Raw genomic sequence first — 18,362 nt, 5'->3', positions numbered from 1 at the left:
CGAGGCTAAGCCCATTGTTCACACTGTGTGGTTTTGGCTTCCTGATGACTTGCTAGACACACCTTGACAATTTCTTCCATGGTGTTGTTCGAATCGTCCACTGCTAGTAGATAATATGGTCTTGGTTGATGTTGGATCACGCTGCAAACCACACTGGAACACAGAAGGAAAACCACAGTGAAACATCGTTTGTACCATCAGACCCTGCTGTGTGATGACTTCATGTTCAGGCTGTCAGTTGTGTACAAACACAATGAAGCAGCCAACCTTGCCAAGTCATGGATGTGAATCGTGGGAACGATGTTCTTGCCATCTCCAAAGACGGGTCCATCTTCTCCCAGCCATGATTTCTATAAAGTCACATCACTGCAGTTACTCACATTTGTTGAGTCATTTCCATCTAATTATTCTTTTTCCTATTTTTCCATGAGAGACAAACCGGTCAGCCACCTTCGTGTCATGTGATACAACATGTTTTATTGCACGAGAGCGTAACCATCGATAACAAAGCCAGCCGTTTCATTCAAGTCCGACACAGCCTGCTGCAGCATCATCTGGGGCAACCGTGGCTCAAGAGTTGGGAGTTCGTCTTGTAATCGGAAGGTTCGAGCCCCGGCTCGGACAGTCTCAGTCGTTGTGTCCTTGGGCAAGACACTTCACCTACCGCCTACTGGTGTTGGCCAGAGGGGCCGATGGCGCAATATGGCAGCCTCGCTTCTGTCAGTCTGTCCCAGGGCAGCTGTGGCTACAACTGTAGCTGCCTCCACCAGTGTGTGAATGGGTGGATGACTGGGTGTGTAAAGTGCTTTGGTGTCCCTAGGGGGGACTAGTAAAAGCGCTATACAAATACAGGCCATTTACCATTTTCAGTCCTCTTGTGTTCATGTTGTAAGAGAAATCATTTCAGTCTTGTGAGTCATCTACACAAAGCATTGTGGAGACAGTCACGGGAGTTTATCTTGAAACAACAACAGTGACCTTTGTCCAACAGCAGTGTTTGGATTTTGTTCATGAAACAGAATTTTGACTTTAATTCTCAAACTGCGTTTTCTTTGTGTTGCCCTGATATCCTGTCGTACTGTAGAGTGAGAAGATAAAAACATTTTACAACATCATTTAGTCACTTTTGATCAAACCACAGGTTTCCTAGCAAAGCATGCTCAGGACTTCCACCTCTGCAGGAAAGACCCTGCAGCCTACAGGCCTCACACTGTGCACCTGGCACACACACCAGTGCTCATTTAGAAAGCACTCCACAAGTGTTACCATTAACAGGTGGACACACACACAAACGTGCTGTTTGGTTTGCGTGTTTTCCACTGAGCCATTGGTTGGCACTAGTTATCCAGCATAATCTCCTCCATCGTATTCTCTGCTCAGACAAGATGCCGATGCACGAACTGTACGAACTTAAAACATTTATTTTTAAATGTAGCTCCACAGACCGGCTTCAGACAGCTCTGAGCTCTAATGTATAATTCAGACCAGTGTTTTCCAACCACTGTGCTGCAGCACATAGGTGTGCCGTGAGAAATGATCAGCTGTGCCGCAACAGGCAGAACAATTACATCCTCTTCCACTAGAGGGCAGTACAACTGCCTGCTCTAATGAAAAAGGGTTTCCAAGTGCCAGTAAAACAGAAGAAGAAGAAACAACAGTCATGCTGTGAGACGATGCGGCGCATAACAGCAATAGATAAATATCTGAAAACGTAGAGTAGTCGGTCTGAACTGGGTCCAACCCAGATGAAGCCTCTAGCAGGAGCAGCGGGCAGAAGAAAGCATTAAAGTTCAAACCGACCTGCTGGTGTGTGGGGGGAAATGATCAACATTTTTGTTTGGTTGTGCTGTGTGATTTTTCTCATGTGAAATGTGTGTGTGTGGTTTCAAAGGCTGGGAAACACTGATCTACATACATGTAGTGTTTCAGTCCAGCTGACTTTGAACCCGTCCTTCAGTAGCTGCATCGTACCAACATAAAAAAAAGATGATTTCTTCTTGAGGTATCACATTCATAAGACTTGACCTCTGACCTTGAGGTCACTGATAATCAGACCTGTCTGAGAGTCTTAGCAGATACACCTATGGTATTAATTTGCAGCCCCTGCATTGCAGTTTTGCAGTTATGGCATTTACAATGAAGGTGTCAACATCAGCAGTAGATTAATCTGCAGCGTTCACCTACGTTTGTAACCTGCCTTTGACTTTCAACGGCTGTCTGTCCCTCCTCCTAATTGTAGGTGTAGCCTTCAAATCTTACCTTGAAAAAGTAGTGGAAGATCTGTTCTCCCATCCCGTACTGAAGTCCTGCTGCCACCACGTACGTGGAGAAGAGCTTTCTTTCCTGAAAGTACCACGTAACATCAGACACGTCTCCATCGAGTGTCTGTTATTAAAAAACTGTTACAAACTTACAGTTTTGCCCATTTTCACTACTCTCCTCTCCAGATCAATGTGCCGTTCAAAGTTGGGATGTGCTCTCCTGCTCCAGAAAATCGCATCAGTGAAAGGAAGCTCCAGATCATCCTGTCACGAGCATCATGGCAGGAGATTACCAGCAACTTCATGACAGATTTATGTGCTTGGTACTCCATGTCACAGGGTACAGAAATATAAAGAATGAATAATAAAATCCTGAGATGGTTTTTTGACAACATCTATAATGTTTTATCATCCCAGAGAGCACTGTAGTCAGAAACATCTCATAAAGGCTTCACTTTAACGAGTTTCTTACAAGTTTAGGTAGATATTACAAACGCACAATGACCGCACATGTCAGATTTCTGTTATATACACTCACAGGATCAGCTGGCTTGCTGCAGGCCCAGGTCATGATCGTGGAGATGAGGATGAACATCTTTGGCCCAGAAAAATGCTCGACTTCACTGTGAAGCGCTACGAGTGAACAAAATATCTTAAAGAGCTTTTCAGTGTCAGGTTCATTAATATAGTTCTGCTTCACAACAACAGCTCCCTCACAGAGCTTCATATAATCAAGTAAAGACCGTGCAATATTACAGAGAGAGCCCCAGAAGTCTGATGATGCCCTGGGAGCGCCACCTGGTGACAACGGGAAGGAAGAATTCACTTTCAACAGGAAGAGAACTTGGCAGAAAGCTCAGGTAGAGGAGACATATACCTCAACTGGCTGGAGGGTGAAGAAAAGAGCATGAAGAGACCTGGAGAAAACTATCAAAGACACTACACTTAATGACATGATCCAGTGGCATTTAAATGCATCAGGACTGTGAAGATGCTACTGGTGAACTGGGTAAGTGTATCAGTAGGGATGGCAATCCAGCAACTTCAAACGGACTTAACAATATTTAAATTCTAGTTAAATCTAAAACTGAAGTTCCACATGGAAGCTTTACCTTCTGACCAGGTGGTCAGACTGTGCTGTAGTGTAGAGCGGCCACAAACGATTATTTTGATAGTCGACTAGTCATCGATTATTTTTGCGATTAGTCGACTAATCAGATCATCATCCATTGGACGTAAAACGTACAGCTCATTGCACCAGCAGCATCTGCTCTTATATAACTATCATTAGCTTACAGCTTTAAGTGTTTAAGGTATGTGCTAACTAAAAATAAAGACAAGATGATTATTAAATTTTAATGAAATTTGCAGATTGTTTCGGTGAAGTTTAATAAACTCCTTGCTATCTAAAATATAACAGAACACCGGAGTAAATTCTCCAGCATCTCACACTTCTGATAATCAGCTGTCTGCTTGATGTTTATTCAGCTATGTAAAAACTATAACTTTAATCTCAGCCAAACCGATTTACTCAGGAACAAATAAAATACTAAAAAAGCCAAACAATAGCATTTTTAAGTTATCTAAGTGACTATAGAGTATATATCATGTTTAACCTGAGTAGCAAAAGACGGCGGTGGGTTTGAAAACGATTAGCCGGGAGTCCGCTTTCTCACGGCTCTAGTGAGCCTAGCCCCCGGCTAGCTATCGAGCTAGTGGGTAACAGACGTCTCCAAAAACGTCGGAGCGCTTTTGAAAATATGTGGTGTCTTGATAAACTGAGCAGATATTTGAGGTTTACACAGCTACATTCTCGCCTGAAAATATGTTAAACGTTTATTTTGTGACCCAGAAAGAATAATAAGAGTAATATTAAAACTAACTAGCTGCCGCCATTGTTGGAAACTGAGCTGGGCTGCGCTATGAATTCTGGGACACAGCTTCTTCTTCTTCGGGGGTTAACGGCAGCTGGCATCCTTGTACATGCAGTGCTGCCATCTTCTGTTTCAGTCCGTTATTACACTCTTAAATCCTACTACTTATTCCTGCGTCTTTTGTGATCTTACAAAGCTTCAAACGACGCTTCGACTATTAAATCAGTCGTCGACGATTTTGATAGTCGACGTAATCGTGACTAGTCGACTAATCGTGGCAGCCCTACTGTCATGTGAAGGCAGCAAACACAACAGCTGTAATTTGCCTGACCATCACCTGGCTATCCTCGCTCCTCAACTCTGCTGCCTCACAGCAAAGACCAGGTAACACTCAGTGCTGATGTCTGAACCACTGCTGGCTTCAGCTTGATTTGTATAAACGATGGTTGTTGTTACATTCTGGACTGAGTGCATTACCAACGTGAACAAGAGCACCACAATGAAAAACAACCATAGTTACCTCCGTAACGTTTGGCACAACCACTAAATATGGAGTCAGTAAGTCATACGTGCCATAGTATTCACTAACATGGCCGGTGTTATCAAAGCTAGCACAGATACAGTACTGCACATCAGCTGAAGGACTGACGAAGTCACCTGGATGAGGGACGAAACATCTCTCCCACAGAAAACGTCCAGATCAACAGAATCAACCTCTCTGGCTTCATCATACAGGTTTTCAAAAATATCAATTTGTAAAGCAGCTAAAGCTAAAGTCAGGAAAAACAAAGTACAAATAAATAAATAATAAACATAAACACAAACAAGAATGTGTACTTATGAGCAAATATGGAGCACATAGCCTCAGGGATAGCTAACTTACCCGAGGCAGCCCAGAGAGCTTCTTCCACCTGATCAGCATGCTGGGTAACGTTGTAGATAACAACATCACAGCCCATCAGTTTGGACAGGAGCTCATCTCGGCCCAGATGCTTGAAGAAAGCAACAAATAATTGGTCTTGAATGTAAAGTTTGAATAAAAGGCTAAGGCTTTCACAGCGTAAACAACTTTAAAGTCCTTACCGTGTACTGTTCGACCACATGAGGCCTTTCCTCAGCAGATGGATGTGAAACAGTTCCCACCACCTGGAAGGTCCTCCTATGGTTTGACACCAGCTCTGCCTCCACGTCAGAGGTGGTATTAACAGCAGCTCCGGCCACACTTCCACTCAGGACCTAATCCAAAAACAACGTTCAAACCAACGTCAAAAGTCTTGTTCCACACGCCTGAACTCTCTTAAGTTTTCCTGTAATTTCTTTAAGTCGTCTTCAGGATCGGCTCTCTGGGCTTCTTCCTGTGTGTGTGTTTCTTTCTGTGTTCTGCTCTGACGGCCCTGTGGTGGCGTTTCTCTTTGCTTTTGTAGATCACGTGACCCTACTGTGGCGCTGAGGACACCTAGCCAACTCCTTCAGTTGCTCTCACAGGCTCAGTGCTCACTCATCCAAGAACACACCACAGATTCACAAACTTTCCTTTTGTAAATAACCCAGATCATGCTTCAGAAACTTGTGTGAACTCTCCTTTGTTGTAAGCTAGGGTCACTTGTAACACATTTCTTCTTTTGCCCCCACGTGTCCAGTTTCCTCAGGTTTTTAGGACACACTGCACACCTGATGGCTCTTCAGCATCATCTCGTGAGTGTAAAAATACTATTTTGTGACTGTGGAACTGTTTACCTGGCTATTTATTACAGATTCAAACAAAGACCAGGGAACAGCTCATCTGGGTTTTTTGCTACAGGCTGCCTAGAATATAATTCAAACTGGTCCCCTGCAAAGTCCTCATGCCACTAGTTAAGCTTGAATATGTCACACACACAGATTCCTCTGAACATTTCTCTGTGTGGGCTTTTATTTTGAAAATAAATAAATGGTTTTCATGCAAAGCTACAGTAAGTCCAGCTCACATCAGCTTAACGTCATCGCCGTTTCATGACTTTCTGAAAATGTAAGCATCACCATCAGTCTGTGAAAACACCTCAAACCACCAATCAGAATGACGTCATGGAAGCTCGCCAATCGACCGTTGTACCTGAAACAGGTGGTTAAGGAGTGGGCGGAGACAGGGCAGTAGGGCTAACGATAATAGAGAAAGTATCCTTGTTTTAGTAACCGATGATGTGAAAGTGATTAATGCTGAAAACACGAATCAACGAGTCGAAGATGACACTGATTTAACATCATTTCCGGTGTTGTCTGCTCGTCTGCTCCAAACCAAAGCTAATGAGTCACGTTAGGTGTTGCTGTGAGGTGGCAGCTGCTTCCAGCCTTCAAATGTTACCTGCGCGATGTGTCTGGATGCGTACGAGTCCACGTTGTTGAGAAACACCCGTGTCGTCTCTGGCTGCGCCATGCTAGCTCCCGACCGCTCTGTTAGCGTGTTACTGTTAGTGTCGCGTAGTCAAGGAGACGGCCACTCCCACTGCTGTGACGTTAAAGCGAGGCTGACCAACTGTAAAGCCTATATGACATTTTTTATTTCACTATTCATTAACCGCACAGAGAAGGCGTCGTTTAAATATGTCAACGTGTTCTTTAAGCAAACAGTTTTATTAAAGTTCTTCATGACTGGGCCAAGTGTCTTATTTTTGGAAATCAAAATATGGTCACCCTATAAAGCTCCAGTGTGGACTCATAACATGTAGAAACATTAAAGCATTAAACCAAGTATTAGGCCCTGTGCATGCACACTGATGCACAGCGACCGTAAGATAAGATAAGATAAGATAAGATAACTCTTTATAGCCATTACACAGTCATACCTAGTACAATAGTACAACAAAATTGTAAACTGACCCCCGCACTGCACTACACAACCATGGGCGGTCCTGGCCTGTTTGGTGCCCTAAGCGAATACTCACTCTATCCAATCATATTGAAGGCAGTCAGCAAAGAGCAGCTTGGCGTAACGCCCCTGTTGTTCCAGGTGAGAGATGGTGGTGTGGAGCGTTGTAACAATGGCGTCGTCAGCTGATCTGTTAGCTCTGTATGCGAGCTGGAGCGGGTCGAGTGTTGGTGGCAGGCAGGACATGATGTGACGTCGGACCAGTTTCTCTAAACGCTTCATTATAACAGAGCAGCTGGTTGGTAGTTGTAGAGGCTGCTAATGTTTGTCCGCTTAGGCAGTGGGACGATTGTGGCCGGCTTTAGGCACGGCGGGATGCAGGACTGGGACAGTGAAGCATTTTAGTGAAGACCCCAGCCAGCACATTCTTTTAGGGCCCTCCCAGTCACCCCATCTGGACCAGTGACCTTCCTGGGGTTCACTGCCCTCAGTGTGCACCTCACCTCATATTCCTGCACCATGACCTGCTGCTGCCGTCAAATGTTTGAGCTGCGGCTGCCTCTCGTCACATCACCTCAAAGCGAGCAAAGAAGTGGTTCAGTTCCTCCGTTGCCCTCAGTCAACATGGGTTGTAGTTGGTTAAGTGCTGATCTCCCTGCCATACCTGTCGCGAGTTGTTATTGCTGAAGTGGTCTTCAATCTTCCTCTTGTGCACTGGCTTGGCCTCTCTGATACCTCTCTTCAGCTCAGATCTGTCTGCACTGTACTGCTACCATCACCGGATCTGAAAGCGGCGTCACGTTGCTTCAGCAGGACCTGCAACTCTTTAGTCATCCACGGTTTCATACATATTTGTACGCTTGTATCTGCACCATGAGCATTGAGACTGACATACAGCGCTCATACATATGTGCATATGTGTACCCTCTTATCTGCATCCTGTGCATGTACCCTCACAGTGTTTTGGTTACTGGCTTTATCTGGCCATTAATCTATTATGCTAGTTAATGAAAAGTTTACAGAGTCACTTGCAGAGTTAAACATGCCTATGGACCACAAGACAAACATTTTTATAAGTCATGGCCAGTATATATATCTATCACTTATGAAATGGAAACTTAGTTGAATAAATAAATAAATCTTCCCTATTAAATAAATATTGTTAAATCTTATACATCACATCTTATACAGCTGAGATGGATGTTAACTTGCCTTTGAGCCTCTTAACATAACACTGAAGGTGATTTTAAAAGTTTGTATTTTGTGTGTTACAGGACATGGTATGGATGATGCCCGCATTACCTGGGCTATTTCTCTGTGTAAGAAGAAAAAGAAAGTGTCTTGATTAAACTGTTGTAGGCAAACAGCTGCCTGAGAAGCGAACTGGATGTGGTAAATGCCGGTGCCGCCGAACCATAAGGTGAGATTGAGTATTATAGTCAAGTAGGTATCTTGTCTTCAGGAGTGAAAGGCGGTGCAGAGAACATCTCTGTATAATGAAAATGCGAATGCAAACTCGAGTGGAGTGAGCTCTTTTCTCTGAGATGGGGCCGTAACACATGATGATGCAACTGTCGCGGCTGTCGATCACCCTGGGTTGAGCGGCTGTTTGAGTGGAGGAAGAATGAAGGGACCTGGGCTAAAAAGCTTGGCCATGTGCTGCTTGAAGTTTCACCTATGGGAAGAAGAAAAACTGCTGGGTTAGAGGAATGTATGGTTGAATACTCGGTTGTAGAAATGCTAGGTTAAGTATTGCAGAGAGAAGCTAAGGTGAGAGTAACTGGCTACCTGGTGCTGCACATGTTTGCTGCAGAGTTTAGCAAAAGAGGGACGAGTGGTTGAGAAACTGGGAACTCGGTGCAACGGAGGTTTGCTGAGACGAGTTGCTAGTCAGGTGCCATGCAGAGTAGGAGGAGCAGCTGAGGAGGGAGAGCGATGTGGTGGCTGGATGCCGCAGTGGCAGGCTGGTGGGCAAGACTACGAGGTGCTGGGAAGTTTTGTTGGTGGAGATGTGAGCTTCATTTATGCCTGGAGGAGGATTATCTCTACTTGTCGAATGAATGTGGAGCGCTGAGAAGTTAAAAGGAATTGAAATAACTTCCGGGCTGTCAGATTGGTCTGAGCGAATGTGTGTAAAGAGCAACGGACACCTTCATGAGCACCTTTGTTCTTCTGAAGATCAACAGAACTCTACATGAGCATCTGTCTCTGTGTAAAGATCAATGGATGCTTCCATGAGTCTTCCTCAGTCAGAAGGAATGGAACGCCACAGTGATGTAGTTCAAATAACTTTAATAAGGAGGTGGCAGATGGCATCAACAGGATGAACAGCATTGGCAGGGATGCGATTGAATTATAATATTCAAATGTAGGTAAAGGGGATGTGAGTGTGTGTATGTATGTCTGGTCATCTGTAAACAGAAAAAAACAAATATGTGTATTAATCACTACGTCTTGATGCATCTCAATCATCCAGGTAAGTAAATCTCCAAAAGTTGGTTCTGTTCATCTGGACGTGGTGTTTTGTGGGAGAAACGTTTCATCATCATCAGGTGACTTCTTCAGTCTCAGCTGACTGCAGGTTTCAATCTTATAAACAGAACATTTGCATAATGACTGAAACCAGCTCACTGAAGGAACAATGGGCTGGGAGGTCAGTTCCTTAATCATAATTATGCAAATTCTCATGACCATTGATCAACAACCACTGATCAATAACCATGAGTCCCATTCACAGAGAGTTGGGGAATGGCTGCAATCACAGCATTGTAAGATGGTGACAGATGGACCCTTAGACCCCCCCTCGATTCAGAGATGGTCTTTCCCTTTTCACGTAAATGACCTCCTTGACTCCGCCCTCAAACCAGCGTTCCTCCCTGTCCAGGATGTTCCATCCTCATCATTGAAAGAGTGTCCACTGGCCTGTAGGTGTGAATAGACTGCAGAGTCCTGGCCTGACGAGGTGGCTCTTCTGTGTTGTACCATCCTCTTAGCCAGAGGTTGTTTGGTTTCCCTGATGTATATATCCTGACAATCCTCCTGCACTTAACAGCTACACTATGTTACTCTGTTTGTGTCGGGGACCCGATCCTTGGGGTGGACCAGTTTGTGGCGCAGCGTGTTTTGGGGTTTAAAAGCCACAGAGACCTGGTGTTTAGAAAAAATGCGTCTCAGCTGCTCCGATACTCCTGACACGTATGGGATCACTACAGGTTTTCTCTTAGGCAGCAGTTGTTCTTCTCTCCTGGATCAGCTGGAGCTTTCTTTAGGAGCCTTTCCCACTCTGACAAAAGTCCAGCTGGGATAACCACATTGACTCAGCGCCTTCTTGATGTTCTTCTGCCTCCCTGGCTGCTGTGTCAGTGGGGATGGTGTTCGCTCTGTGTTGTAGCGTCCTGATGACGCCCAGTTTGTGCTCCAGTGGATGATGAGAGTCAAACCTTAGATACTGATCCGTATGTGTAGGTTTACTGAACACGTCAGTTTTTAGATGTCCCCGATTACTGATGGAAATCTCACAGTCTAAGAAGGCTAACCTGCCACTTTTCATATGGGATAGCACTATACTGCTTATACAATACTGTGGGTTTCCAGCTTAATGATATACAATCTGCTATAACATGGCCACTAGGTGGTGCCCTAAGACCATAAATTAATTTCCAGCCCGTATATACATTGGCAAACAGGACCTCCACAGATTACAACTATTCAGATAATAACCATAGTAAATAGTTATATCCACCTACACCTAAAATGCTTGACAGTAAGTCATATATGAAATGAAATATGGGCTGAAACCAAGGCTGCCTGTAGGAGGCCAAAAAAACGCATCTTATCAATAGCAACAGGACTAGCTTCTTACTTAGCAAATAACACAGGTAAAGTTAAACAAGTATCACTCACATCTTACAATACTCACCTGGTGAGCATGCACACAGTATTAACTCACACAGGAATGCAAGTAAATACTCCTCCAACACACCTCTCAGCTGTGCAGAACCACACTGAGCACATTCCCAACCAGAAGTACAATACCGAGGTGCATCATGGGTAACATAGTCTAAACAAGGTACAGTTAAACAGCCCCTGAAACAGCCCCTTAAACAAGTTTAACAGCAGCCCCTGAATTTGGATGCAAATACACTCATCCTAATTTGAGACGGTATCATTTGAGTCCTCAGGAACTTTCCACCACCCTAACCCATGTTGTCAGTGGACTTCCTCCATTTCTGTCGAAGTTGCAGTCCTGGGAGGTAGTTCTGTGTGAACCGCTTCCAAAAGTGGTCGCTGATGACCTGACTGTGCCTCCATCTTGTGTTCGAAAGAGTGCCTGAGGGGCCGTAAGCTGCCTGGGGTAGTGCAGAATCATGCCGCCCCATCAAGAAAAGATTTGGTGTGATGGGATCTGGCTCAGCTATGTCAGCCGATGCATAGCCGAGTGGTTTACAGTTCAAAATGCCCTCAACCTCTATGAGGGCTGTGAGTAGGACTTCTTCGGCCACAACTTGGTCTTTAAGGACCACTTGAGGAGCTAACTTCACTGCTGACTTCACTGCTCCCAGGCTCCCCCGAAATGAGGAGAGTGTGGGGAGTTGAAGTGGAAGTTGATAGCCTGCTTGGCTAGTTGCTGCTTGAGTTCAGACTCCATGTTTTCAAATGCAGTTCGGAGTTCTCTGTGACCACCTTTGAAATTAGTCCCTTGATCAGACCGCATCTCGTATGGCTTTCCCCAGCATGCGATAAATCTGCGTAATGACATAAGGAAGGAATCTGTGTCAAGACTAGGGAGGAGATCAAGGTGCACACATCTGGTTGTAAGACACCTGTAGATAATTCCCCAGCGTTTCTCTCTTCTACGGCCTGTCTTTATCATGTATGGCCCAAAACAGTCTACGGGGACTTATAGAGTCTCAGCCGTGATGAAGGTTAGTAAGCCATTTTTGGTGTAGAAGGTGAGGCGCGCCATCTCCTACAGTCCACTCACTAATGCTGTACGCTAGTACGATGGGATGAATACTGTCTGGATCCAGGTCTGCAGCTCGACGGAGGCAACGTCCAACTCTGATGAGACTAGTAAGACTCTCATATTCAGGGGACAGCACGCTAAGACGGCTGTCTGAGCACACTGAGGTCAATTATGGAGTTCCACAGGGTTCAGTGCTAGGACCAATTCTGTTTACATTATACATGCTTCCCTTAGGCAGCATCATTAGAAGACATAGCATACATTTTCACTGCTATGCAGATGACACCCAGCTCTATCTGTCCATGAAGCCAGATAACACACACCAATGAGTTAAACTGCAGGAACGTCTTAAAGACATAAAGACTTGGATGGCCGCTAACTTTCTGCTTCTTAACTCAGATCAAACTGAGGTTATTGTACTCGGCGCTGAAAAGCTTAGGAATATGGTATCTAACCAGATTCTTACTCTGGATGGCATTACCTTGGCCTCCAGTAACACTGTGAGGAACCTTGGAGTCGTTTTTGACCAGGACATGTCCTTCAACGCACATATTAAACAAATATGTAAGACTGCGTTCTTCCATTTGTGCAACATCTCTAAAATTAGAAATATCCTGTCTCAGAGTGACGCTGAAAAACTAGTTCATGCATTTATTACTTCCAGGCTGGACGACTGTAATTCATTATTATCAGGAAGTCCTAAAAACTCCCTGAAAAGCCTTCAGCAAATCCAAAACAGGAGGCAGATGGCCCCGCCCCTCCCTGAGCCTGGTTCTGTCGGAGGTTTCTTCGTGTTAAAAGGGAGTTTTTCCTTCCCACTGTCGCCAAAGTGCTTGTTCATAGGGGGTCATATGATTGTTGGGTTTTTCTCTGTATCTATTATTGTGCGATCTACTGTACAATATGAAGCGCCTTGAGGCGACTTTTGTTGTGATTTGGCACTATATAAATAAAATAAAATTGAATTGAACTGGGTGACCGATCCAGAAGGCTCTGGCCTCTTCTGTCAGTCTGAGCTGAGCGAAGCAGCATGGTCTTGGTTCCTAGGTGCTCCGCTGCTGTAATAGGAGTGTCGGCCACCCCGTGTAAGGTCTGGTATGTAGCAGCGATCAGCTCATCTAGCGTGGCATACTATGATGGATCCGGTAAGGTCGGGGATACAGAAGCATGCCCACAGAATGCAGTCTTCCTGAGCTCCTCCATGCTGCATGCTGGGAACTCTGTTGGCAAGTTATGCCTATTGTCAGCTGTTTGTGACAGGAAGGGTGGACCATGTGACCAACGATTGGGGACAGTTAGGTCGGCGAGATGTTTCCCTCTGGTGATGTCATCAGCGGGATTAAGGTCAGAGCCCTCATACTGCCACTCTTCAGGCGATGCTCCTGTATTTCACAGATTCTAGTCCCCACAAATACCTTATAGCGACAGGAACTAGACTGGATCCACTGCAGCACCGTTGTAGACACACAGGTAGATCGAGCGCAGGAGTATGGTGAGCTCTGTCTGGAGTAGTTTGGCCAAGTAGGCTCCTGTGAGTGCTGTGCAAAGCTCCAATCGGGGCCTTGACACCTCTTTGGGTGACTCTTTATCGAGCCATCAGGAATGATGTGGCGATGGGCAGCTGTTGTTCTTTTACGGAGATAAGCCACAGCTCCATACGCCTTTTCTGATGTGTCACAGAATATGTGAGCCTCGTATGTCGCATTGCTGAAGTTGTGAGGAGGAGTGTAGCAGCAGGGAATGGTGACGTGTTGAAGGTGTGACAGTTCACCTTCCCACTCGAGCCAGGACTGAAGTAGATTCCCTTCGATGGGCTCATCCCATCCTCTCTCTGTCCTCCACAGGGCCTGTACAATCAGCTTGGCCCTTGTAGTGTACGGACAAATATAACCTAGTCGGTCATCCTGGGTAGCTAGTACCTTGTACACATTGTGCAGTGTGACTGTGGAATAGGTTATAGGGCGGTGCTTATATCCCAGAACGTCTGTCGGGCAGTGCCAGCTGAGTCCCGAAGGATGGGACGGACAGGGGTGATGAGATGAGCGTTATGTGAGCAGATCAGCACTAAAGGTTGGACCTGGTTAAATCCCTCAATCTGGACTTTCTGTAGGTGAAGATACTTCTTCCTTTGCTGTTCAGCTGGACATGACTGAGTAGCTAGGCTCAACTGTTGGGCTGTGAAGGCATGTGCTACTTTGTACCTGGCTTTGGGCTTAGCCCTCGGTGACACCTGGAATGAGACAAAGCCTCCCTTCATCTGGATTACATCTTGATGGATAGTTCTCAGTGAGAGTGCTGCTTCCTCCTGTTCCAATCTTAGAGATTTAACTGCTGCAGGAAGCACAACAGTCTTCTCTGAGCCGTCATCGAGTACGGCAAATGTGTCCAGAGATTTGCCGCCATGATGTAGTTGGATGAGTGCTACCTTAAGCATAACACATCCTGAATGACTTGAATAGTCTAGTTCAGTGGTCGGCAACCTTTCTGATGATGAGCGCATCTAAAATTTCCTCAGAAGTCAGTGTGCCATATGATTGCATTATCAATAAATGTAATAATGCTCTATATTAACAGTTACACACTATATAGAACAACTTTATAGAATAATATTTGTTCACAGATGTTGGCAGCTATCAGCGAATAGTTATCAGCTATTATGAAACAAAAAAAAGACTTTTTCTCCATAACAGCAAATAAACTGAACAACAGAAAATACAAATGCTATTTATGGTCTCCTCACAACAATGATAAACACTGTCAATAGGGCCTCTGCAATGTTCTGAAGACAGTTAAACTTGTCAGGTAGTGATGTCCAGCAGGTGAACATGCAGCTGTGGATTCCAGCTGTTTTGTAGTTCTCCAAACTTTGACCCCACAGAGTCGAGCTTTTCAGTTCAATCAGCTGCATTTCGATGTCCTGTGTCCAACCAGTTAATGTGAGACAAATCCAGCTGCTCATTAAAACTTTCTGGTTTGATCAGAAAATAAAACATTGGTCCAAACACCTGAAAGTCCCAAAAAAGCATTGTGAATTCTGTCTCCAGTCTATGGATGTATCCGAGTATTTCTGCGGTGCTGATGCTGCGCTGAGCGGACAGCTGCTGAATTTATTTTTTAATGCACCCTCTCAGATTAACTCACTGTGTGTCGTGCCCAGGGCTGGACTGGGACAAAAAATCGGCCCGGACATTTTGACTAGAGACTGACCCCCCAGGTATTAAAGCCATAAAGCCTTTGAATGAAAACAGACGCTGTTGTGACAGTGATGTACAGTCTTGTTGGAATATGTATGATTTCTATACATTTTACATCAGATAAAAACTTTGGTTGTAAGATTCAGATAATTATTTATTAAAAGCGAGACATTTTAAATGAGAATAAGAAAGAAAAGTATTTCTTTGTGCCCCTCTTTCCCTGTTAATGCCCTACCTGCCCCCCCTGGCAACGCTTTGCTACACCCGCCCCTGCACAGTTACCAGCTGTCAGCTACTTAGAAAAGGATCCTGGTGTTATTTGTCTCTCAGAAACAGTTCATAACTTCAACTCAGTCATGTCACCTAAAAGGTAAACCTGTTTCTCCATCACCTGTTCAGCTCTGATGATTCAGTAAGGACATCTCCTGGTTTCATCTTCATGTTTCCCTCTCACCACATGTCCAAACCATCATGACCAGCAGCTTTACAGCTGTGGCTCCAGCAAACATCAGCTGATACTAGAAATTAATATTAAATCAATTCTAACAACAGCTGATCAAGCTTAAACGTGCTGCTGTTGTTTAGCGCGACATCCGCTGGTTTCCTCTTTCTGGCGCAAAGTGGGCGATAAACAAACAAGAGAGACGATCAGCTGATCATTGATCAGATTCATGATTGAAGTAGAAACAGGAGAGAGAGGGAGGGGAGAATGAGAGAAGAAACAGCTGTGCAGCGTCACGACAGAATAAATCCAGCTTTGTGTCTTTTTCATTGTGGCTGAAGTTCGGGACAAACTGTTCCTTCTCACCTCAATACGAAACTCGTAATATTTTCTCTGAATACGAGACGATTCAGTTTTTTAGGGGACGGTTGGAAACTCTACTAACTAACCTTATGAACAAAATAAAGTTCAACATCAGTAACATCATAGCACCACCCAGCTGTATAGAAACTCCGTCATGCTAGCTAGTAGCAGTACGAAAAAGTCAGAATAACGAAAATAAACTCCACCTAAACTTGGTTTATATCTGACCCAGATAGACTGCAGGTCATAACTTGCAGTGAACAGTGACTTACCTGAAGTTCTCCTGACACTCGGACCGGTGTTCTGAGAAATCATCCTACTCTGACAAAACGTCCTACCCGTATTATAATTTGATGGTAAGTTGCGACTAAACCTAACCCTTCCCCTAACCATAACCTTAAGAAGTATTCCTAATGGGTGAGAGAAAAAGAAGTTAATTTGGCGTTGGTTTTGTGCGCATGCGCCGCGTCTGCGCAGAAACATTTTGTAGGATGTTTTTCCAGGTAGGATGGATTCCCAGAACAACGGCGGCCGCCTCGGGTCTCTGCTCCTCCTGCCTCCCTTTCCCTCATCCACCTGCTGGCCTCTGTGGAAGCTCCACCATAGCCACCACCAAACAAGTTATTTTACACACCGGCCAGCATCTGGCCAATCCACCATCTTTCATTGTTTATACCGTTACAAGAAAAAGAAAACGTTGGGTGAGTGTTGAGTAATTGCCTATGAGAGCACGAGGGTGGGAATGGATGTTTGTATCTGTGTGTGCCTGTATGTCTGTGTCTATATGTCAGGTTGGGTATCAGACGCCACCTCTCTGAGGACATCTCAGGCCCTCTAAGGTATGGAGGCCTATCTCCCCCCACCACTCCCCCTGCCAGTGGCAGACGCCCTCAGACATCGGTGCGTTGGTGGTTCTTTGTGTCCGGGGGTGGGCGTCCAGGTACCCACCGGCTCACTCCTTGGTGGCTGCTTATCGGGGCCTGGAGCCTGGGGCTCGCTCGGGCCACTTCGGGGGTGGGGTGCCCTCGGCCTCTCGGCCTGGGGCTCGGTCTCTCTGGCACAGCTGGCTGCCAGCGGAGCACACGGGCACGTCACTGCAACCCCCCCTGGCTTCTGCTCCGCGGCTGCTGAGTGACCCCTCATCTGGGACTCTCCTCAGCTCTTTCTGGGACAGTGGCACGACTGCCCCTCTGTTGGTCTTCCTTGGTCTCTTGTGTTCTGGGGGCCTCTGGATGTCTGGAGTTTTGATCTCCTCCATACCTGCTTCATGCCCTGGTGGACGGGGCTGTGGCCCCCCCACACCCTCTAGCAGATCATTACATGAAGGAACCTTTTAAAAACAAGCGCGTCCATGCTCACAGGTGTACACACGGGTGATCACACACACAAACTACACCCTTTTTGGCTCCTACCTCAAAGCACACTGTGCTGTCGATCTTAAGTGCTGCACAATAATGTTTAATATTTAGTATTTACTGTTATATTCACATATATCATCGTGATGTTGTTTTATTGTTAAATGCTTGTTTTCTTTTTTCTTTCTCAACAGGTGATCCAGGTGATTGATAGATGTATTTTTTGTCTGCTTATTTTGTGGGTTTTAGTTTTTTTGCCCTTTATCCCCGTCCCTCTTCCCCACTGTTTTTCTTTCCCTCTTTTCTTTTCCTCATTCAAGTCTGTCCTGTGTGTAGCAAGTGAAAATAAATAAAATAAACAATAAAAGGTGAATCAAATAGACCATTACGGCAAGGCTGGGATGGTTAATTTGGTAAAGTAAAGAGACTTTAGACAATAATTCTGATGGCAAAAGAGCCAAATGGGACAGGCAAAAAAAAAAAAAGAAAAGAAAAGAAAAGAAAAAAAAATCATCAGCCTATAAAAACAAAAAATCAGCATCGACCCACCGGGATGGCCAGTCCAGCTATGGTCGTGCCATTAGTAGTGATGTGTGGATCGATCCTGAAATATCGATTCCTCCGATCATTTATGTTCTAGAATCAATTCTCACATTAAAATATCGATATATTAGTAATTTAGGGTAAATTTGTAGTTTATTATTAACAGGAACACAGTGGAAAGAAACTATATCATTCAGATTGTCTGCATTGGAAGGAACTACTTCCTCTTCCACCTTTCATAGTCATGTGTGAAACACGGTTGTATAACTGTGTGGCAGCCCCTGGTGTGCGCACATACTGATACTTTTTGCAAGTTTTTGCAAAAAGTATCGTATCGGATCAGTATCGTCGACCCTGAATTTTACTTGGTATCGGATCGGAAAGGAAGTCAGTGGTATCGCACATCACTAGCCATCACCCCTAATCTAGAGACTTAAAATAGGGACCTGCACCACACCTGTTTTATTTAATATCTGAAGGGTTTTTAAATTCGATATCATTTGCATGTAAAGAAATGCC

At 44.9% G+C, this 18,362-nt stretch overlaps 2 protein-coding genes and 1 long non-coding RNA gene across 3 annotated transcripts in view; 2 read left to right on the top strand and 1 right to left on the bottom strand.

Moving 5' to 3' along the window:
* Positions 1 to 6,618, bottom strand: part of ak7b (adenylate kinase 7b) — a 14,465-nt gene extending 7,847 nt beyond the window's left edge. Inside the window, exons 1-8 of the mRNA XM_085142526.1 lie at positions 6,477 to 6,618; positions 5,219 to 5,371; positions 5,019 to 5,127; positions 2,800 to 2,894; positions 2,415 to 2,525; positions 2,260 to 2,343; positions 268 to 350; positions 63 to 153 (exon numbers count right to left, since the gene is read on the bottom strand). Coding sequence (XP_084998652.1) covers positions 63 to 153; positions 268 to 350; positions 2,260 to 2,343; positions 2,415 to 2,525; positions 2,800 to 2,894; positions 5,019 to 5,127; positions 5,219 to 5,371; positions 6,477 to 6,548 — 798 coding nt within the window. The 5' untranslated portion in view covers positions 6,549 to 6,618. The remainder of the gene's footprint in view (positions 1 to 62; positions 154 to 267; positions 351 to 2,259; positions 2,344 to 2,414; positions 2,526 to 2,799; positions 2,895 to 5,018; positions 5,128 to 5,218; positions 5,372 to 6,476) is intronic.
* LOC146496756 (uncharacterized) overlaps positions 1 to 18,362 on the top strand; it is a 496,205-nt gene that overhangs the window by 151,793 nt on the left and 326,050 nt on the right. The gene's annotated exons all lie outside the window — the stretch shown is intronic.
* Positions 1 to 18,362, top strand: part of LOC146496757 (uncharacterized) — a 358,433-nt gene that overhangs the window by 76,310 nt on the left and 263,761 nt on the right. The gene's annotated exons all lie outside the window — the stretch shown is intronic.

The sequence above is a fragment of the Neolamprologus multifasciatus genome, chromosome 19 (assembly GCF_963576455.1).
Source record: "Neolamprologus multifasciatus chromosome 19, fNeoMul1.2, whole genome shotgun sequence".
Classification (NCBI taxonomy): Eukaryota; Metazoa; Chordata; class Actinopteri; order Cichliformes; family Cichlidae; genus Neolamprologus; species Neolamprologus multifasciatus.
The sequence above is the reverse complement of the archived record's forward strand: the minus strand, read 5'-3'. Positions and strand labels throughout refer to the sequence as shown.